The 22,847-nt window shown below is 45.9% G+C and overlaps 1 protein-coding gene and 1 pseudogene across 3 annotated transcripts; one reads left to right on the top strand and one right to left on the bottom strand.

The window, feature by feature from the left end:
* Nucleotides 1-1,827: 1,827 nt before the first annotated feature.
* On the bottom strand, nt 1,828-2,208 carry LOC120017922 (annotated as a pseudogene).
* A 6,283-nt stretch (nt 2,209-8,491) lies between these two features.
* Nucleotides 8,492-21,195, top strand: LOC120017815 (alpha-2-macroglobulin-like). Of its 3 annotated transcripts, XM_038960798.1 has the most exons (35): nt 8,492-8,577; nt 8,791-8,971; nt 9,347-9,503; nt 9,955-10,007; nt 10,353-10,373; nt 10,626-10,791; nt 10,888-10,972; nt 11,832-11,982; nt 12,086-12,206; nt 12,644-12,753; nt 12,891-13,064; nt 13,417-13,650; nt 14,050-14,116; nt 14,196-14,341; nt 14,467-14,616; nt 14,953-15,105; nt 15,258-15,345; nt 15,479-15,629; nt 15,894-16,119; nt 16,204-16,330; nt 16,434-16,555; nt 16,650-16,701; nt 16,779-16,862; nt 16,972-17,148; nt 17,637-17,712; nt 17,884-18,040; nt 18,139-18,213; nt 18,720-18,882; nt 19,121-19,311; nt 19,575-19,790; nt 19,906-20,030; nt 20,272-20,362; nt 20,473-20,541; nt 20,686-20,791; nt 20,899-21,195. In XM_038960798.1, exons 1-35 carry the CDS (start codon nt 8,492-8,494, stop codon nt 20,937-20,939), a joined length of 4,392 nt encoding a protein of 1,463 aa, XP_038816726.1. In that variant the 3' UTR covers nt 20,940-21,195. The 3 variants fall into 3 exon arrangements, with proteins under 3 accessions (XP_038816726.1, XP_038816723.1, XP_038816716.1); XM_038960795.1 differs by lacking the exons at nt 8,492-8,577; nt 8,791-8,971; nt 9,347-9,503; ... (4 more) ...; nt 11,832-11,982; nt 12,086-12,206 and having other exon boundaries at nt 12,620-12,753; nt 14,199-14,341; XM_038960788.1 differs by lacking the exons at nt 8,492-8,577; nt 8,791-8,971; nt 9,347-9,503; ... (4 more) ...; nt 11,832-11,982; nt 12,086-12,206 and having other exon boundaries at nt 12,620-12,753; nt 15,482-15,629.
* The last annotated feature ends 1,652 nt before the right edge of the window (nt 21,196-22,847 follow it).

The following is a 22,847-nucleotide window of genomic DNA, read 5'->3' as shown; positions in this document are numbered from 1 at the left end:
GTGTTAGTCAACAACATACATGGTGGGAAATGGAACAAGTGGGCCTTTTTGACGGAAATATGGAGGTCTTTGGGGGATTTTGGAGATCAGGTCATCGTTTATGCGCATGTCTTGAAATGTGAAGCGTGTATTTGTAGATGAATCACAGAATAGGTTAGGTGAAAAAGTAACTGTACGTCACATTTGACTGCTCTTAAATCATATTCACTTGCACATTTTCTGCTGCTTTGTCTCCTGCAGATATGGAACACAACGTTATGTGAATGTATGTTTCTCAAGTGTCAAATGAGGGAAAAAACGTGGCCGATTCTGTCACCAATGTTGGATGAGGGCTGTACTGAACTGTGCCTATAGCATGTCACAAATCACTCCAACGGGAAATAGGCCTTGGCAAATGTCCTTTTCAGCACCACGGAGCTCCGCTATTACCTGTCTCGTGAGTGCTGGATACAGCAACGCATGCGCAGAGATGTCCTGTCTGCTTCCTGATTTGGCCAAAGGTTCGCCTCCACTTTTTGCCTGTGCCATGCGTCTGACTATAGTACATTATCCCTTTGGATTGATGCCTTTGCATTCAACGGGTAATGTCGTTTTCCCACCTCTTTTGACCTGCGTTCTTTTGTATTCGCCGGGTGCTTTATAGGCCTATCACTTTAGCTGTGTGATTTCGGCATTTAACTGGCAGCCTGTATTTAGGGCCTTTACTGGGTCTTCTTATCATTTGTTTCGATTCCGGAGCAAATCTTCTTGCGCGTAGGTGATTTTGCTACACTTTTGCTACACTCTACATCGGTGCACTCAACATTGACATACATTCGAAACAAAGCACACATGAAGACTACATCTCACTTCAGAAGTCGACTTCTAATCTATGCACTTCTGAGCCATTTACTTCCTTATGAAGTCTATGCAGCACTGGTGATTGCAATTATGGAATTGGTCAACTAATAATAGGACTAATCATTGCAGCTGCTTGTGTCCTGTTTCGTAACAGCTGTTTTGCAAGCCCTTGATGATTACATCTTTTCATTCCTGCTGTCCCGATAGCTTTTCTCTTAAGGGATCACTGATGTAGTCTAAAGGAGGAACAATGGGTATGTAATAGGATTAGTCAGAGATATCATTGTTGGGTCAATACCTTAGTCAGTCGCATGAATTATGGGGTGCACATGTTTTTGTGTTTTTTTTCAACGGGCACATGGCACAGCAAAGAGGGAATGGGGTTTTTCACTAAGTCATTGACACACTCTAGCATGTTACATTCCAACAGCTATTGGATTCGAAAAAGTACCACTTGGGGACCCGAGGACCGAGTTTGGGAAACGCTGGCCTGAAGATCAAATACCACTACGATGTTGGCACTTGCCGCGTTTAACCACTAGATGGCCTCCGTGCTCCACGGTAAAGTTTTCCCCTCTGCACGAGTCTCTCAGCAGCACTGCAATACGGGACTTTCATCAAAGTCTGGTGGCATGCTAATGTTTTTCGTAGCTACGTAGTGACCAATTTTGCCACTCTTTGCCCTATGTCATTACTGCTAGTGTATTTTCCCCTCCTTTGTAAAACCTTTTGACTCTAGGCATACATACATACATCACTCTCTTTAGCAGATCATATCGCAGCTACAATTACGCAAAGTAACACGTGCAATACGTCGCTTTTCTTTCGATGTTAAGAACCAGCGCTTATTTGCACTCACGGCCGGCTGTGATACAGCCTGGAATCGAACCACGGTCTGTACGTCGACAACATACATGGTGGGAAATGGAACAATTGTGCCTTTTTGACGAAAATATGGAGGTGGCTCTTAAAAGAGCCTTTGGGGGATTTTGGAGATCAGGTCATCGTTTAAGCGCGCTCTCCGCGAATACGACGGGCCAGCTGGATGTCCTTGGGCATGATGGTCACCCTCTTGGCGTGGATGGCGCACAGGTTGGTGTCCTCGAACAGGCCGACCAGGTAAGCCTCGCTAGCCTCCTGCAGGGCCATCACGGCGGAACTCTGGAAGCGCAGGTCGGTCTTGAAGTCCTGGGCAATTTCTCTCACCAGGCGCTGGAAGGGCAGTTTACGGATCAGCAGCTCAGTGGACTTCTGGTAACGACGGATCTCTCGCAGAGCCACGGTGCCGGGCCTGTAACGGTGAGGTTTCTTCACGCCGCCGGTGGCCGGGGCGCTCTTGCGCGCAGCCTTGGTGGCGAGCTGCTTCTATCAGCTACTCTATCGTAAATACAGAATCTTATGCATTCTAAATTACTGTCCATTTGGAAAAGGAAAATGCAATACATATTTACTCTGAGCTGCACTTCAATAGGTTGGTGGTAGATGGAAGGCTGTGTTGCCCAACAGAGTCCTTTGAAGAGTGTCTCTGGTGGTGAACGGGAAACGTTGTGTCGTTCACGGGATACTCTCTGTCCTCTCCGAGCCCACGTTTACAGCGGCCGCTGCTAACTCAACGGCTAGGAGGTATCACTTCTGTAGCGAGTAAGAGTTCAAAGTTCAAAGCTGACTGCCCTCGACCAGCACAAAAACATCCTGTGGCGAACTGCAATAGCATCGAAGAGCCCCCGCGATATGCAACTGTTCAGGGAAGTCAGGAACCAATACACGCAGTCAGTCAGGAAAGCAAAGGCCAGCTTTTTCAAGCAGAAATTTGCATCCTGTAGCTCTAACTCCAAAAAGTTCTGGGATACTGTAAAGTCCATGGAGAACAAGAGCACCTCCTCCCAGCTGCCCACTGCACTGAGGCTAGGTAACACGGTCACCACCGATAAATCCGTGATAATCGAAGACTTCAACAAGCATTTCTCAATGGCTGGCCATGCCTTCCTCCTGGCGACTCCAACCTTGGCCAACAGCCCCGTCCCCTCCGCTGCTACTCGCCCAAGCCTCCCCAGCTTCTCCTTTACCCAAATCCAGATAGCAGATGTTCTGAAAGAGCTGGAAAACCTGGACCCATACAAATCAGCTGGGCTTGACAATCTGGACCCCCTATTTCTGAAACTGTCCGCCGCCATTGTCGCACCCCCTATCACCAGCCTGTTCAACCTCTCCTTCGTATCATCTGAGATCCCCAAGGATTGGAAAGCTGCCGCGGTCATCCCCATCTTCAAAGGGGGAGACACCCTGGACCCAAACTGTTACAGACCTATATCCATCCTGCCCTGCCTATCTAAGGTCTTCGAAAGCCAAGTCAACAAACAGATCACTGACCATCTCGAATCCCACCGTACCTTCTCCGCTGTGCAATCCGGTTTCCGAGCCGGTCATGGGTGCACCTCAGCCACGCTCAAGGTACTAAACGATATCATAACCGCCATCGATAAAAGACATTACTGTGCAGCCGTCTTCATCGACCTGGCCAAGGCTTTCGACTCTGTCAATCACCATATTCTTATCGGCAGACTCAGTAGCCTCGGTTTTTCTAATGACTGCCTTGCCTGGTTCACCAACTACTTTGCAGACAGAGTTCAGTGTGTCAAATCGGAGGGCATGTTGTCCGGTCCTCTGGCAGTCTCTATGGGGGTACCACAGGGTTCAATTCTCGGGCCGACTCTTTTCTCTGTATACATCAATGATGTTGCTCTTGCTGCGGGCGATTCCCTGATCCACCTCTACGCAGACGACACCATTCTATATACTTCCGGCCCTTCCTTGGACACTGTACTATCTAACCTCCAAACGAGCTTCAATGCCATACAACACTCCTTCCGTGGCCTCCAACTGCTCTTAAACGCTAGTAAAACCAAATGCATGCTTTTCAACCGCTCGCTGCCTGCACCCGCACGCCCGACTAGCATCACCACCCTGGACGGTTCCGACCTAGAATATGTGGACATCTATAAGTACCTAGGTGTCTGGCTAGACTGCAAACTCTCCTTCCAGACTCATATCAAACATCTCCAATCCAAAATCAAAGCAAGAATCGGCTTTCTATTCCGCAACAAAGCCTCCTTCACTCACGCCGCCAAACTTACCCTAGTAAAACTGACTATCCTACCGATCCTCGACTTCGGCGATGTCATCTACAAAATAGCTTCCAATACTCTACTCAGCAAACTGGATGCAGTTTATCACAGTGCCATTCGTTTTGTTACTAAAGCACCTTATACGACCCACCACTGCGACCTGTATGCCCTAGTCGGCTGGCCCTCGCTACATGTTCGTCGTCAGACCCACTGGCTCCAGGTCATCTACAAGGCTATGCTAGGTAAAGTGCCGCCTTATCTCAGTTCACTGGTCACGATGGCTACACCCACCTGCAACACGCGCTCCAGCAGGTGTATCTCACTGATCATCCCTAAAGCCAAAACCTCATTTGGACGCCTTTCCTTCCAGTTCTCTGCTGCCTGCGACTGGAACGAATTGCAAAAATCTCTGAAGTTGGAGACTTTTATCTCCCTCAACAACTTTAAAAATCTGCTATCCGAGCAGCTAACCGATCGCTGCAGCTGTACATAGTCCATCTGTAAACTACCCACCCAATTTACCTACCTCACCCCCCATACTGCTTTTATTTATTTACTTTTCTGCTCTTTTGCACACCAGTATCTCTTCTTGCACATGATCATCTGATGATTTATCACTCCAGTGTTAATCTGCTAAATTGTAATTATTCGATTTATTGCCTACCTCATGCCTTTTGCACACATTGTATATAGATTCTCTTTTTTTTTCTACCATGTTATTGACTTGTTTATTGTTTACTCCATGTGTAACTCTGTGTTGTCTGTTCACACTGCTATGCTTTATCTTGGCCAGGTCGCAGTTGCAAATGAGAACTTGTTCTCAACTAGCCTACCTGGTTAAATAAAGGTGAAATAAAAATAAAAAAATTAAAAAAAAGTTCATACCATTCGCAACCAAAGCTCACGCTGAGGTTGGCTTCGTTCTGTAGTTATCTGAACCCTTCTGACATCGGATCGTCATCCTAATGTACCCGGAACAGGAAGTTATATCATCGTCAAGGCTTTATATAATGGAAGGGAGAGGAGGGCGTGTTTCATAGTTTATAACCAATGTCTCTTCACGTGGGTGGGCCACTGAGTCGGGCCTAATTCACTCATGAAAACCCAATTCTCACATTTTAGAAGCTAAAATCACATTACATCCCCTCACAAATAATTTCATATTCAAACATTTAAATTGCACAACAATTCCATGTGAATCTGATAACTATAATGTGTAGACTTTCCACTGTACCGTTTGTCATCCTATCATTGATGAGAATGTCTCAGATGACAACCGAACCGACATCATATTCATTAAGTACCAACGCATATGTTCAACTGGTTGGATTACCAAAATATGGTTCATTTCCCCCCACCTTCTGATGTTCCCAGAATCTCTATGTTAACCAAGGGATTTTCAATAGTCACATCAGTAGGGTAGAGAGAGGGGGAAAAAAGGAGGGAGAGGTATTTATCACTGTCATAAACCTACCCCCAGGCCAGCGTCATGACAGTCCCCTCATGTTGGATTCAATCTTGCGATTAACCTGCATGTTGCAAACCTACATAAAAATGACCGTGGGTTGTCCTGGTTGTGGACCCTCGCTGTGGTCCCCATCTGGTGGTCGACCCGGGTAGGATTTCTGCGAATGAAGAAGTCCGCTCCAAGGCTGAGCAGCAGATGTCCAGTTGGTGATCGCTGTTGCAGTCCCCCCTCTGGTGGTCGACCCGGGTAGGGTGTCTGCAAATGAAGAAGTCCGCTCCAAGGCTGAGCAGCAGATGTCCGGATGGCGTCGCCGTTCGTCTGGTCGTCCAGACTGGAAGATCTGGGCAGTAACTTAGGCAGATGTTAACGCACACACACTCATGAAATATATCATTACATGTCCTCCCAAATGAGCGGCGTTGTGGCACTAACTGATGGTTGTATGGGGAAGTTGTTTATGGCTCTATCACTTTCTACGTGCCGAAGAAAATGAAACAAAATGAAATGAAAGCATAAACAAAACAAAATATAGTTATGCCACCTTAATCATCTAATTGGACTGTATTCTATCTACGTCCATGGTCTTGGCAAAATGACCCTATCATGGCATTGTCTGTCATACTAAATTTGTTTTTTTGCGGGGTGTTGCTTAGGGTACTATCCTAAGTTGATAACTACATGATAAGTCTACAGCTGTAAGGCACTAGCTTTGGGCAGTCTACAGGGATGACCTATGGACTTCTGGGAAGAAAACTGGCGAGTACTGTAGCTGTAGAGTCAAAGGCCTCAAAATAAATGTTACATTTTACTAAGGCTGGTATTTTGCTTGGACCCTTAAGTGATCCTAGCAGAAATCCTAACTGGATGTTCTGTTGTGCATGTGCGTTTATGCTTACACAAGCGCACATGTCAAGGGAAGAAAACCAAGTATCCTGGCAGATTACCACTTGTTCAGAATGAGTCTGACGTAGTCAGGTAGTCTTCAGGTCAATGCCTGGAGGTCAGTCAGAATTGGTGTCGAGGGAGTGTGTAGTGGTTTTACTACAAGTCACTGTGTCTTCCACTATTGTAGTGGTGATAGGTATGAAGTCTATTTCATAGCTATGTTATCCATGGAGGAGCTAACCTCACGACAGAAGTACTCTCTAAGCACGGAACCAGTCGTCGTGGTGTGATCATGGTTCATGACTTCTAATAACTTTTTTCCTGAACGGAGGGTTCTATTTATTAGTGGCGTGTGTTAACCATTGGAAGAGTGCAATGGAGATTCCCTTCCCCGTGTTGCACTCTGAGTGACTCCTATGTTGCTATTATCAATAACAATTTAACTTGTGAGGCTACTAATCCTCTTACTGAGTGTTGCTGGACTGACTGTGGTATTGGTACTGGTACTCAAGGGGTCCAGTCGTCCTACCGATTTATTCTGAAATGTTATCCTACAGGAATACATGATTAGAGCATTTTACTAGTTGTCTTGTAGTGGCTACTACACATGGCAAGGAATGATTATTGTTGCCATTTGTTTTGGAGGTGGACAAGTCCACTGGACTTTACGACCAGTGGCTGCTGCCATACATGTAAGAAAGGCATCACTAGCCACTTTAAACAATGCCACTTAATATAATGTTTACATACCCTACATTACGCATCTCATATGTATGTACTGTACTCGATACCATCTACTGCATCTTGCCTATGCCGTTCTGTACCATCACTCATTCATATATCTTTATGTACATATTCTTCATCCCTTTACACTTGTGTGTATAAGGTAGCTGTTGTGAAATTGTTAGGTTAGATTACTCGTTGGTTATTACTGCATTGTCGGAACTAGAAGCACAAGCATTTCGCTACACTCGCATTAACATCTGCTAACCATCGGCCGTTCAAGTGGATTTTACCCAGTCCTATGTGGTAATTTCCCACTTCCCACTTGGATACGAACGCATCAATAGTGTAAGCAATTCAGGGTTTATATCGGCCTACAATGATCTGCCCCGGGAGGAGTTTGCACATGGTGATACGGGATTGCATTCGTTTTGTAACCGGGCTGCCTTCCGGCATGAGCCAGGTGCCGCTAAAAAGGCGAAGTCGGTTCAAAACAAGGAGTAATGATTTAGGATAGTTTCATATGCGTGTCATAGGCCCAAGTGTTCGGTCTTCATACAATCCCCATGATGTGCTTTAGCTGCCTTGCCAATATTGGAAAACATTTGATCGAAAAGACATGTATGATCCTGAACGATAAAGACATGTATGATCCTGAACGATAAAGACATGTATGATCCTGAACGATAAAGACATGTGTGACCCTGAACGATAAAGACATGTATGATCCTGAACGATAAAGACATGTATGATCCTGAACGATGCACCATGCCGCCTTGTTGACTATTATGACCGGGCAGCGCAGATTACTGTTCCATTTGAGAAGGCGCTCCTCCCTACCGGTTTTGCCCGTTCACGTGCACCCCGGTTCAGCCTAATCGAACGCCTTCAATATCCAGCAGGTGTGCGCACTTAGTAACCAGAAAACAAATCCGGAACTAGCCGCGCACCTGCAGGATATTTAAGAGGACGTGACCGAGTCGTCTCATTTCAAAATCGACATACAAATCCCGGTGGTGAGTAGACATAGACCACAGGTGTTATGGCATTTTGTGGTGCAATCATTATTCCCATAACAGGGCGGCGATTAACTTCTAATAAATTAACGCCTAACATTTTTTACATTCATCTGATCTTTTACAGGCTATACCAAATGCACTCTAAATGGGTTTAGTAACATAGTAGACTATGCACACTAGACTAACATTGATTTTGTTAGTCACTCTCACTCATCATTAAAATGGCATAGTCATGGGGGAATATCTAGAATTGATGGAAATAAAAGTGCATTTGGCCACTTTCTGCCCATTGGTATAATTGCATGAAATGGATCATGCAATTGTTCAGTTCTTTGCCCAATGGTAGAATGACAGGAAATGAACTTGCAGTAGGCAGGTCTTCCATGTAGGAATACTGGGTCATAACGGTGGTTTATTCTTCTCCTTTAGTCATGGTTCTTCCTGGGCTTCAGGTTTGGAGATGGATACTCTTTGCCTGCATTCAGTGGCTTTGTGTCTGTCAAGAGACTCCAAGACCGTAAGTCAATCTGCACTCACAAGTTAGAATTTAATGATCAGACTTGCTTCTCTCGTCTGGGTTTAATGTTCTCTGTCAGAGCAGATTTAGAGCAATTTTTAATCTACCCTTTCTGCAGATCTTTATCCCCCTGTGTATTTCACCTGGCTTTGTGTTTGGAGGTATCCTGTCATTGGGTAGTGATTTTCCTGTTGCCGGGTGTTTTCTCTGTAGGGTTTACATGGTAGCCATTCCTGCAGTGATCCAGGCAGGCTCAGAGGCCAAGCTTTGTGCCAGCCTTCTGCAGCCCAACGAGACCCTGGTCATGACCGTATCTCTGATGGCCGACGGGCAGAACAAGAGACTTCTCCACCAGAGTTCTGACCAAGAGTTTCACCGCTGTTTCCAGTTTCAGGTCAGCCCAGCACTGGTGGACATCTAGAGCCATTCCAATAAGAGTGTACTGTACTGCTCAGCTGTGATGCATCGCTTAGGTTCTTTGTGCAATGCCAGCTTATTTTATGGGTAATGTCAGTGGTGGCCTACCAGAACTTTTCTGTGATTCAGGCTCCAATTTGTACCAGGTTTTGATTGAATGCTTGTCTATACTATCGAGACAATTTATATTTTTGCGACGTGCATAATGTGATCCCTGCAGGAGTTAAACGCTCTACCTTGAAGTTGCTAGTGGCACGCTCTTACCAGCTGGGCCACACGGCACCACATTTTTAATGTCCTATGTTATCGGTCCGTTAGTTCACCGGTGTTGCCCTGTTTCCGTCCCTGACAGGCCCCTCATGTGAAGAGCGACAAAGTGCAGAACTTTAAGGTGGAGGTTCGAGGGGAAACATTTCTATCCACAGAGGAGAGAAGGGTCATGATCAAACCCTACAGCCCCATGACGTTCATCCAAACGGACAAACCAATCTACAACCCAGGACAACCGGGTAATGTTACAGCCGGTAGTCTGGTTGCTAAGAAACAGGACAATTAGGTATTGGCATGTTCTGTAATGGTTTACTCCGGTGCTTTGACATTTTTGGACCCCTGACCCCATTTTGATATCAACAGTTTTCCACGACCCCACCATGTTCCCTTTGTTTATTTGAGGCTGTAACCGTATTACAATGAAGTACTATCAGACTGAAATCTGAAGGAAGATTTGTGAAATGCATCAGGCAATAATTGTGTAGGAAAGAACACTATCATTGCTGGCAATGCTCTTCCCCAGTCTGGTCCAGTCTGTTCTAACGAGTCATGCGTGGCTTATGAGGATTGTAGAGGGAAACGTGAAAGATTACTGGAATCAGGATGGGAATCTGGGAACCTTGGGATTATGTTGTCTGAAATGATGCTTCTAATATTCTTATTGTTCGTCTTGTCATTGGCTTTTTACAGTGCATTTTAGAGTCGTCACCTTGGATACCCATTTTAGCCCCGTCAATCAGCTGGTGAGTTGAAAATATACGATTGACAATAGTATTTTAGTTCAGTCTCTACTATTTCAAACCAAGATGCAGAAGTGTCACAATACTGTGATGGACATAGCAGTCTGGTATTATGTACAGCACTCAAGCAGCCAGGACATGGGGCTTCCATTCATATAGGTCAGATTGGAATGAATGGGATCATCTCTTCCTGAGATTGAATTGCAAATGCTACATGTGATGTTTACGTTAAGTGACCAAGCCAATCACCTGTCTAGTTCCTATAGTTGTAGACCGCTATGCTCCTCTGTTTTGGCATTGGGTTCATGTTTCATTAACAACGCCATCTCTTGTCTTTGCCCTTCACAGTACAACATTGTGGAACTTGAGGTAAGATCCTTGTTAGTGTGACTATGTTGACTGTCAGTGTGAAGACTGCAGCATTATGACTCCCCCAGCTAGCTAGGTCCTCATATCCACCTACTGTAGGAGTTGGCTAAATACTTCCTATCAGCGTTGTGATCTGGGCCCCCTTCAGTAGATGAATGTTACAGATAGAACTGACTCCTTGTCCTGTATACTGTTGTGAACGTTCCACAACGTTGTGTCCTGCTGAACGTTCCCCTTCCTATGAACCAACAGGATGTTAATCACAACCGGATTGGACAGTGGGTCAACACTACATCCAGTGGCAGCATTCTGCAGCTTTCTCACCCCCTGAACTCTGAAGCACCTGTAGGATCCTATACCATTGTAGTGTGGATTGGTGAAGAGAAAATCTACCACAACTTCAAGGTAGAACAGTATGGTAGGTGGAGTTTCTCTTTCATGCTTGGTAATGTTGAATCAATGCATCACAACCCTGGAACATTCTGGAGTTGACTGCTGTTCTTTTTATCTGTAGTTTTGCCCAAGTTTAAGATCCAAATGAACCTCGCGGACAAGATCAGCGTTGTTCAGGAAGAGTATGAAGTGAAAGTGTGTGCAAAGTGAGTAAACACTATTGGTGACTTGTAATGTACTGTAGTTACAAGGTGATGTGTAACTCCACTACATGTCATTAATAATCTCATTACGCTGAGGCAGACCTGGGTTGAAATACTATTAGAAGTATTTCATTTACTTTCACAGTTCAAAGTAAGCATTTGGATCTTTGAAAATACAAGTAAATGACATTTTATTGGTTACAACACGTGTTTAGTACATGTTGCGGGTGCAGCAATATGTAACAATTTCACAAATGCCTAATACACACATCTAAGGAATGGAATGAGGTATAGGTATAGAATACAGTATATACATACAAGATGAGTAATGCAAGGTATGTCAGCATTATTAGTGACCAGTATTTCAAGTCTGTAGGCAGCAGCCTGTGCTAGTACTGTAGCTGAATTTGATAATACACTTGGAAATTGTTATGCATTTGAGGATACTCAAATACACTTATTTAAATATAAAATCCTTAAATATGCATGTGGTCTGCATTAATGACCCATGCTAATTGAAGACATACAATGCTACTGCTCAATGTCTTAAACTGCTGCTACGATCCCTGAGATTTGTTAGTGACATTTACATGAGCAGCTGGTTCTTCGGTCATAAAGCGTCTCAGATTAGGATTGCTGTTCTAGGATCAGGTCCCACCCTGACATGTGACCTTGTTCATTATGATCTGTAGTTAAAACGGATCCCGTTCTGAGGCTCTATGAATACAGGTCCAGATTCATTGACCGTGTTAAATGCGTGACTTCAAGCCTGCAGGAATGCATAAGCCTTTAGGTCTCATGTTTTTAATATGATAATTGGATGTAGGAAGTTGACACTTGTCTTGTTGTGAATTGAAATCAGATACACGTATAGGCAGCCTGTACCTGGCAAAGCAGGGGTCAAGTTGTGTCGACCCTTGGTGGACAATGCAGTGATACCAATAACAATCGATGAGCGAAATCCACAAGGAGTTCCTGATTACACACCTCCATGCCACAAAGAGTCAATAGAGGTTTGTATGCTTTCCTAAAACTATTAGTGGTGTTTTTACCAACATATTACATTTTGAATGGGATTTAAATCTGTTTTTGTGTGGTTCTGCTTGCTTTTCCTAGATGGACCATACTGGCTGTGCTTCTTATGTCTTCAACATGGCCATTTTCACAAAGAATGCAGGAGAGAAATTGCTGGGAGACGTGTTTAGTTTCCATGCAGAAGTACAGGAGGAGGGGACAGGCAAGTCCTTTATGAGATGCATCATGTTGTTTACTCAATACAAACCCTTCATTTCACTTCAGTTGACGGCGACGTAACTATTGCCTGGTTCATTAGATCAGGGTTTCCCTAACTGTCCTGGGGTTCCCCCTGGGTTTTGGTTTCTGCCCGAGCGCTACACAGCTGACTGAAATAACCGTCTCATAGTGTAGTTTTGATTAGATTCAGCTGTAGTGCAGGAAACTACAAGGTGCACCCAGGGGGGGGTCCAGGACTGAGTTTGGGTTCCTCTGCGTTGGCGCAACGTTGGGAAGAAAGAGCTTTATGACCGTTGGTGCTGCAGCAGGGTTTTATATAATGCTGTTTTAATATTCTGTTTAAGCTGCACTGCAGTTCAGTTTCTGCATGGTGTTGGTACTGGTAATTGTGAAATATACCATCCTGTTTTCATTTGACAGGTATTACACTGTCAGAGGAAAAACGCATAGAGCTCTCCTATGTGATTGGAGAATTCACATTTGTTGACACGCCCCAAATCTATGAGCATGGATCAATTATCGAAGGCAAGGTAAGTCCAAATGGTGTTCCTGTTGCATTGTGGATGCTAGTTTGTCCTGCTTCCTGAACTAGCAGTATGTGGTAGGTAATGATGACGTATGTAGTGTCACTTCATTCATACAACACCCCCCCCCCCCTTTTCCTCAGATAAATGCTGTTCGCTTTAACAACACACCCATCTCTGACATGTTAGTCTACCTGTTTGAGGAGAAAGGCTGGTCCTCGTATCTACGACTACAGAACCTAACCACGGACAGTCGTGGTATTGCCAGGTTCTCCGTCAACACAACCAGTCTGCCCAAAGAGAATATTAACTTGGTAGTAAGTATGATTCCTTCTAGGTTTGACAGACTTTATACTCCATGCCAGTGTCCTGGAGACCGTAAGGGGTGCATGTTTAGTTTCTTGCCCACACAGCTGACGTCAAATAATGAACTCTTCCTCAAGATTTGAATCGGACCGCTTGGGGTCCCCAGGACAGTGGGGGGAAATGCTGCCCAGAGGTCATGACCCTAACATGCTATGACCAGGATGGGCTAGGTGGAAGTAATTTGGATCTGTTACCATATTGCTTCCTGTCATCCTCTCAGATCCCCACTGTATATAGGACAGGGTCTAGGGGGTGATTTAGGATTGGGCCTTTAGTTAGACTCTCCCTTTTGTTCCTTTCCAGGTGAGCGACACCCCACAAGTGGAGTTCCCAGGATACAGGGTCCCCTATTTCAACAGAGGGCAACACCTACTCTCACTGATCCAGCCCGCTGCCCCTGACAGTAAACCATCCAGCTCCCTGGCTATTCAGAAGGTGGAGAAACCACTGGCATGTGGGCAGGCGGTGTCAATCACCATCCGCTATGTCATCGTAGGGGAGACTGTCCCAAAGGGCTCTGTGGCTGTCCTCTACCTGGTGAGTAGAACCAGGAACAACCTGCAAACCCACGGTGCCTCTCAAACAGCACCATATTTCCTAGTTGCGCTCCTTTAGACCAGGATCATTTCAGACATTGCTCCAGCAACACTTTCAAAGGATGTTCCTATACTACACCAATACTCCTAATCAACCACTGTAACCCAACCTAGCTCATGTTACAAATTGGACTTTGTTATATATATATATATATATTACATTTAGCAAATGTGTAACCTATATAAAATGGATGATGGACATCCACAAATGAATACATACAAAACGTAACGTATCATACTAATTGGAGTCCTGGATTTGTTAACCATGTTACGTCTACCCCATGAGTCCAGGTTGCAACGTCTCATCTCTGTTGCTGAGAACTGTTCCCTTTCCCTCCAGGCCTTATCCAGAGGGGTCATAGTTCAGCATGGACACATCAATGTTACTGTGCAGCAGGACAGTCCTGGTGAGTGAGTGAGTTTCATGATGTGATTCTGAACGTTCTGGAAGGTGCTCGATGACAGTGACCTGCTCTTGCGTTGCAGTAGCTGAGGGTGACGTCACCTTGAAGTTGGCAGTGGTTCCAGATATGGCGCCGGTGGTTCAGCTCCTGGTGTACAGTATGCTACCCAGTGAGACTGTCATCGCCCACAGCATGAACTTCCCCACTGAGAAATGCTTCAGGAACAAGGTGTGTGCAGGAGTCTCATATCCCCAGTGACTGTACGTGGCGGACATTGTTATTTTCTGTGTCCAGTGTCCAGTATTTCCAGACTGTATCATACCTGGAGTAATGGTATCTGATGTGTATGCCAGGTGTTGGTGGAGTTCTCTCCCTCCAACGCAGTCCCAGGGGAGGAGAACACCCTGCGTCTCTCGGCCCAGCCCGGTTCCCTCTGTGGCCTCGGTGCTGTGGACCAGAGTGTTGGCATCATGGAGCCAGGGAAGAGGCTGGATGCTGACAAGGTAACGGAGCTCACTGAAGTGAACTACAGTGGTACCAGCATACCTACTGTTTTGGTGGTGCTGGGAATACAACCAGGACTACAGCAGACATGGAGTGGATCTGTTCACTGGTCATTTGGGGAGCTTTTATCAAATGTGATGGGACTCATTCTCTGGCTTGAGGCCCACTTTCTATTGACTCTCAGTAACTGGAAAGCACCTCCTTGTTGACGGGACAACATTCTAAACGTTTAGCAATGGAAAACAAAAATGGAGTATTTCCCCAAGTAGTCGTTTCAGTCTGTTCGGTCCCCAATGAACGAGGTAATTTCACACCTCTCCGTTGTCCCTTTCCAGATATTTGATTTGTTACCGGTCAAGGAGACGACCTATATTCCCTACGAGCTTGAAGATCCAGTAGCATGTTTACGTGTTAGACCAAGGAGATTCATAATACCACACCCATATGGACCGTCTGAGATGACAAATGATCCTTATGCAGTTTTTCAGGTAAATATTTCTGCCCTGTTTTCTCAACTTGAAGCCTCTTTTCTTTCTGGGAAGAATCAGTCCCCGTTCTGTTACAATGTGTTCATCTTACACTGTTAAACTTAATAGAATGACACTGACATTTATTAATAAGTTGTTTCTGCTCTTTCTAGACGCTGGGACTGAAGCTAGCGACTAACCTGGATATAAGAGTACCTTCCTGCCTCAGTTACCAGGGGAACCAGTACTATCGCTCCTATGGTGAGATGTCCTTACCAACCCTTATTCTCATTGCCAAGTCTAATGAATCTTGGGTTATGGATGACCTTTTGTTAGAATAAGCACAGCATTCAGTCCATTTTAACTTGACAATAATGGCCATGTTTTGTGTTAGTAGCTTACAGCCCTATGGCTAGGCCTGGATCAGCAGGTCCTAGACTTGAAATGGCTGTGGCTGGTGGACTTGCCGCTCCACCTCCGCCACCCATACAGACGGTCCGTACATTCTTCCCTGAGACATGGATTTGGGACCTTGTGGAAGTTGGGTAAGTGCTCTGCACAGTGAGGCTGACCTCTGGTGAAAGCCCTCTTAGCTCTTGCCTCATATCCAAACAGTCGTGGTGTAGATTAGGAACCTGAACCTCTGTAAACTGTAGGCCAGCTTTCTCTTAGAAAAGACCCGTTGACCTCAATGGGTGTCCCTGGTTAGATAAAGCTTAAATGCATTTGTAACAAACAGTGTTGAAATTAGTCCTTCTCTATTGGACACTTGGTGGCTTTCTGTTTGAACTCTGACCTCTGTATTCCAGGGAGTCTGGATCAGCAGATGTCCCCCTGACAGTCCCAGACACCATCACCACCTGGGAGACTGAGGTCTTCTGCCTGGCCCCCAGTGGCTTCGGTCTGGCTCCTCTGGTGGAGCTCACGGTCTTCCAGCCCTTCTTCCTGGAGCTCACCCTGCCCTACTCAGTCATCCGGGGAGAGCACTTTGAGCTGAAGGCCACTGTGTTTAACTACCTCTCCAAGTGCATCGTGGTACGGCACTGCACCAGGATGGTTTCTTGAGTTGTATTGTTTTTGGCGTACCATGTTATCTTACGACGTGTTCCTCTTTGGCAGGTTTCTGTGACTCCAGCTCTTTCCGCTGACTACACTCTCACACCCTTGCGTGATGTCCGGGACTCCTCGTGCTTGTGTGCCAATGGACGAAAGACCTTCAGTTGGACAATGGCCCCCTCTGTCCTGGGTTAGTCTTCATTCAACTGTTCAAATGGCAGAATGGATGTCAACCTGAGTTGTGTACTGTCACCGTATTGGATGTTGTGTAACCTGCGCTGTACTGTGTGTAGGGGTTTTGAACGTGTCCGTTAGTGCGGCGGCTGTCCAGTCCCACACTGCGTGTGACAAAGGGGTTGCGAACGTACCGGAGAGAGGACGCGTTGACACAGTCACACGGAGCCTGCTGGTGAAGGTATGTAGTCTACCGCTGTGGGAGAACTAACGTTAGGTTGCACAGATACTGTCTAGTGTAACTGCCTCTGAAATGAATCCCTCTCTTCCTCCAGGCTGAGGGAACAGAGAAGAGCCACACCTACAACTGGTTGCTGTGTCCTACTGGTCAGTAATGAATCAACGTTGAATGTTCACGGTGGTTGACGTGATCATCTTCATTCAGCTCATCTTTGTGTCCACAGGAGAAGCTCTGACGGAGGAGGTGGAACTGCAACTCCCCCAGAATGTGGTGGATGGCTCTGCTAGGATTTCCCTCTCAGTTCTGGGTAAAATACACCACTGTGTAGTTAGTGGTGGGAAGACAACCCTTCTCCAGTGATGCTGCTGTTTGCTGAAGACGACAGTCTGTAACAGAAGTCCCTTGTTTCTCTGTAGGGGACATCCTGGGTCGGGCCCTCAACAACCTGGATGGACTGTTGCAGATGCCGTATGGGTGTGGGGAGCAGAATATGGCCCTGCTCTCCCCCAATATCTACATCCTGGAGTACCTGAGGAACACAAAGCAGCTCACGCCAGCCATCCTAGACAAGGCTACCAAGTTCCTCACTAGTGGTAGGAGAGTCCCTTAACATTTGTCTTGATGAGACACCAAATCCACAAACCGGGCTGGATTTGTCCAATTAGAGGGTTTTCTATTCCAAACCATTTTAAAGTGTTTCTCCTCGGTGTACCCTGCTGTCATGGTAACGATGGAGCTGCATACCTCTAATATCAATGTCTTAACATAACATCACTGACCCAACACATGGTTTCCTACTGAAGTCATTTGATGGTAGAATATAGACACTGTCTCATAGCACCCTATTCCTTATATAGGGCAGGACTCTCCAACCCTGTTACTGTCCTGCAGGGTTTCACTCCAACCCTAATCTAGCTCCCCTTCTAATAATTAGCTGAATGGGGTTAATTCCAACTTGGTTGGAGGGTAGCTCTCCATGAACAGGGTTGGAGAGCCCTGATATATAGGGAGCCATTTGGGGCACAACTCTGGGAATGGAACAACCGCTTGGTCACTGTTCATGCTAAAACCCCACCGGCAGGTTACCAACGGCAGCTGAACTACAAGGATGCTGATGGTGCGTACAGCACGTTTGGACAAGGCTTGGGGAACACCTGGTGAGTACTTGGCTTGATTTTCACCTACTGGTAGTTTCAATGAAGCATTGACCAATCAAATGGCATCTCTGGCATGGAGACGATGGATTGGACAGTTGACGTGTGATGTCATGACTTGGAGCTTGACGATATTATGTCAGGGCTTTTAAATGAATCCAGTTCTTTCTTCAGGCTGACTGCTTTTGTCTTGAGATCCTTTGGCAAAGCCCAGTCTTTCATCTATGTTGACCCGGCAACGATGGAGCAATCCAAGACTTGGTTGGAACGTCAACAAGGCAAACATGGCTGTTTCAGAGCTTTAGGGAAGCTCTTGAACAACAGAATGAAGGTATTTTATATTGCTAATAAACTGGTTGTTTCGTCAGACCAGCCATAGTTTGATTTCAACAGGCTAGATACAGTTAGTGTGTTGACATTGTTTTCTAGGGTGGAGTGACGGATGAAGTCACACTGACGGCTTACATCACTGCTTCAATGCTGGAGCTCAACATGTCCGTGTCAGTAAGTAGCTTCACTCCATGTAACCGTTCCTCACAACGTCATTACAGGCAACTCATTTAGCCTCCTGTATGACATCTGTGTCTTATATCAACTGTCATTTCTCTGAAAGTAGTCTATGACATAACATAGAATGGGCGTTACGTAAGCAGATCTGAATGGCGTAGATCTGTTACTAGTGATATTAGGCTCAGTATGCTACTGTAAAGTGAGAAAGGAAATGTGCTCCAGCTTGAATCTCTCTAGTCTGGTCCCAGATCTGTTCGTGTTGTCTGATCCCTCTTTAGCATGGGACTTCTGCATATACACAAATTATACCCTTTACAAATGTAATAAAATGCACAAGATTTACAAGGAAAAACAATCCCGTTCCTCAGCAAAAAGTGTTCCCTAATCAACAATTTGAACTGCCTGAGGCCCCAGAACAGCAAGTTGAATGGAACCCAGTCCAAACTGATCTGGGACCAGGCTGGCTTATCTTAATGTGCTGCTGTCATTCTGTGCTCTAGGATCCTGTTGTGGACCACAGCTTGTCTTGCCTGAAGAACTCCACCAGTGATTTGTCCAACACCTACGCTACTGCTCTGCTGGCCTACACCTTCACCCTGGCAGGTGACATGGAGACACGGGCCCGGCTTCTGCAGCACCTCGACACCATCTCATTTCAAGAGGGTGAGCTATATCCTGGTCCAAGATCTGTTAGCGCAGTCTTTCCTTGATTGAGCATGCCTGGATAATGGAGTACTCCCAAAAGTGCAAACACTCAGACCATCTGGCAATTATTGTAAAGAAATACTATTTGAACTTGCTCATGAAATGAATTGGGGAGGTCAGAACTTTGTATCGTGTAGTCTGTATTGGGATGAATAAGCTAGTTCTTATTCTGGTGTGTGTGCTCCTCAACCCTCAGGGGGTCTCCTGCACTGGTCCCAGTCCTCCTCGGAGACCTTACCCTCCCTGGAGGTGGAGATCAGCTCCTACGTTCTGCTGGCGTCCCTCAGTGCCTCTTCTCGGTCTACCTCTGACCTGGGCTACGCCTCCCGCATCGTCAGGTGGCTGGTGAGGCAGCAGAACGCCTACGGAGGCTTCTCCTCCACCCAGGTATACTTCCCAAACACCAGCGGTCTGAAATGCTGCACTAGTACAAACATTGTGACTTTGACTTGTATCAGACCACAGGTCATGTGTTCTTCATGTCCAACCTGGTGAGGCTCACTTCCACTGGTACAGAGCCTAGAAACCATCATAATGAATGGAATTGGGATTTAGTCACTTTAGCAACTGTTCAATGTGAGGAAAATAATCAACCCTTCAAAATGGTGTCTTTAATTTTGAACTGATTGTCCTGTGGTCTGTATGTGTAGGACACCGTGGTGGCCCTCCAGGCCCTGGCTCTCTACTCCACCAGGGTGTTCAGTAGAGGAGGAGCCAGCACAGTGACGGTACGGTCTCCCAGTGGGGAACGGTGCCTCTTCCTTGTCAACCAAAACAACAAGCTTCTGTACCAGGAGAGGGCGCTGCAGGACACAGAAGGGAAGTACAGCGTTGAAGTGAAGGGCAGTGCTTGTGCCTCAGTGCAGGTCAGTGAATACACATCTCTCCTCCCAGTCCTGTGGCGCAAGATGTTTCTTCTGGCTCATAAAACGTTTGTATTTGGACAGGATGGTTTCCCTGACTTCCTCTTCTCTATCCCAGGTGGTGCTCCGCTACAACGTCCCTACTCCTACCAGAAGCACAACGCTCAGTATCCAGGTGACTCCAGAGGTGGACTGCAACAGCAAGTCTTTGAGACCCAGAGTCACGCTGAAGCTCGAGTCTCGGTAAGAATGAAGGACCTGTCTTGTATTCACCTCGTTTGCCGGTGTTATCTTGGAGCATGTCTTACAGAATGGATTTGACCCAAATGAATTAGTTTCGTTATACCTGTTTATAGGTTATTGACCTTCTAGTTGGTACCTCTGCTTGGATCAGTCAGAATGCTTAGCCGGCAGCCTGGTCTTTATGGCTAAAACAATCCAAGCGTTTGATTTATTAAAAGCAGTTGTCCATCATCTTTCTCAGATATCGTGGAAAGGAGCTCACCACCAATATGATTATAGTGGATTTGAAAATGCTCTCTGGGTTTTCTCCAGATCCAGACTCTTTGGGGAGGGTGAGTTGTTGTGGTGTGACCTTTATCCATGGAGGTCTTGCCTCATCTGTGTCCCTTTTTTAAGGCTCAAGGTTTTTTGTCCGTGCAATGTCAATGACTTGTCTTCACAGCTGAGGGGTTCAAGTCGAGTGGATCGTGTTGATATCAAAGATGACCATGTGTTACTGTACTTGACAGAGGTGAGGTGAAAACCATTGATCAGTTTGAAATATAATGGGCTTCATTTAAAAATAATATATTTTGCTGTATCTGTCAGCAAAGCTGAAATACAGAAACTTCTGCTTAGATCGTTTAATGACCCATATGTTTGTTTCTCCCAACAGCTGACATCACTATTTCCTTTCCACATCACCCTGGACATCATACAGGAGTTCCCAGTACAGAATCTAAAGCCAGCAGTGGTCAAGATCTATGACTACTACCAGCCAAGTAAGTTGATCTACTAACCCTCCCCAAAATGTTATTTTCCCCTCTTCTGAGGAACATTTGGTCAACTTGTTTTAATTTACTGAGACTAACCTGTCTTACGGTTACAGGTGACCAGGCTGAGACAGAATACGTCTTCCCTTGCAAGTAGGGGTTCCAAGCTGGTGAGCTGCTTTAAATCTGGACTTATTGGTGATGAATTGTGTTCTAGGTGACTCGTATACTATAAATGATTTAGGGAGCCAGTCTTCCTTTAATCTAAATGCTTGTCAGTTTGTTAAAGGATTCATTAAATGTATTTGCTCCGAAGAAGATGCCATTGAGGTCACACCTGCAACCCTTGAGACGTCTTTCAGGTGCTGAAGTACAACAATGGGACTGTAAATAAAGTTTTTCATTAGAACCCTTTTCTGGAGCATTTTGTCACTGATGAGCAGTGAGGTGAATATTATGAGGCAGTGGTGTTCATCCTGGGGTACATTAAGCAATGTGATTGGGGGTACAGTAAACGGAGCAGCTCTCTGGAGGTGTAGTTTCCATCTGTGCTGTTAATCAGGGTCGCCAACTGTACAAAGGTGTGAATGTTGTACTCAAATCAAATGTATTTATATAGCCCTTCGTACATCAGCTGATATGTCAAGTGCTGTACAGAAACCCAGCCTAAAACCCCAAACAGCAAGCAATGCAGGTGTAGAAGCACGGTTGCTAGGAAAAACTCCCTAGAAAGGCCAAAACCTAGAGAGGAACCAGGCTATGAGGGGTGGCCAGTCCTCTTCTGGCTGTGCCGGGTGGAGGTTATAACAGAACATGTTCATAAATGACCAGCATGGTCAAATAATAATAATAATCACAGTAGTTGTCGAGGGTGCAGCACCTCAGGAGTAAATGTCAGTTGGCTTTTCATAGCTGATCATTGAGAGTATCTCTACCGCTCCTGCTGTCTCTAGAGAGTTGAAAACAGCATGTCTGGGACAGGTAGCACGTCCGGTGAACAGGTCAGGGTTCCATAGCCGCAGCAGAACAGTTGAAACTGGAGCAGCAGCAAGGCCAGGTGGACTGGGGACAGCAAGGAGTCATCATGCCAGGTCGTCCGAGGCATGGTCCTAGGGCTCAGGTCCTCCGAGAGAGAAAGAAAGAAAGAGCATACTTAAATTCACACAGGATAAGTACTCCAGATATAACAAACTGACCCTAGCCCCCCCGACACAAACTACTGCAGCATAAATACTGGAGGCTGAGACAGGAGGGGTCAGGAGACACTGTGGCCCCATCCGATGATACCCCCGGACAGGGCCAAACAGGAAGGATATAACCCCACCCACTTTGGCAAAGCACTGCCCCACACCACTAGAGGGATATCTTCAACCACCAAAGATCTCTGCCACAGCACAACCCAAGGGGGGGCGCCAACCCAGACAGGAAGATCACGTCGGTGACTCAACCCTCCTAGGGACGGCATGAAAGAGCGCCAGTGACTCGGCCCCTGTAATAGGGTTAGAGGCAGAGGGAACCGGCCAGGCAGAGACAGCAAGGGCGGTTCGTTGCTCCAGAGCCTTTCCATTCACCTTCACACTCCTGGGCCAGACTACACTCAATCATATGACCCACTGAAGAGATGAGTCTTCAGTAAAGACTTAAAGGTTGAGACCGAGTCTGCGTCTCTCACATGGGTAGGCAGACCATTCCATAAAATGGAGATCTATTGGAGAAAGCCCTGCCTCCAGCTGTTTGCTTAGAAATTCTAGGGACAATTAGGAGGCCTGCGTCTTGTGACCGTAGCGTACGTGTAGGTATGTACGGCAGGACCAACTCGGAAAGATAGGTAGGAGCAAGCCCATGTAACGCTTTGTAGGTTAACAGTAAAACCTTGAAATCAGCCCTTGCCTTAATAGGAAGCCAGTGTAGGGAGGCTAGCACTGGAGTAATATGATCCATTTTTTTTGGTTCTAGTCAGGATTCTAGCAGCCGTATTTAGCACTAACTGAAGTTTATTTAGTGCTTTAGCCGGAAAGTAGAGCATTGCAGTAGTCTAACCTAGAAGTAACAAAAGCATGGATTA

This window comes from Salvelinus namaycush, chromosome 2 (genome assembly GCF_016432855.1).
Source record: "Salvelinus namaycush isolate Seneca chromosome 2, SaNama_1.0, whole genome shotgun sequence".
NCBI lineage: Eukaryota > Metazoa > Chordata > Actinopteri > Salmoniformes > Salmonidae > Salvelinus > Salvelinus namaycush.
The sequence above is the reverse complement of the archived record's forward strand: the minus strand, read 5'-3'. Positions and strand labels throughout refer to the sequence as shown.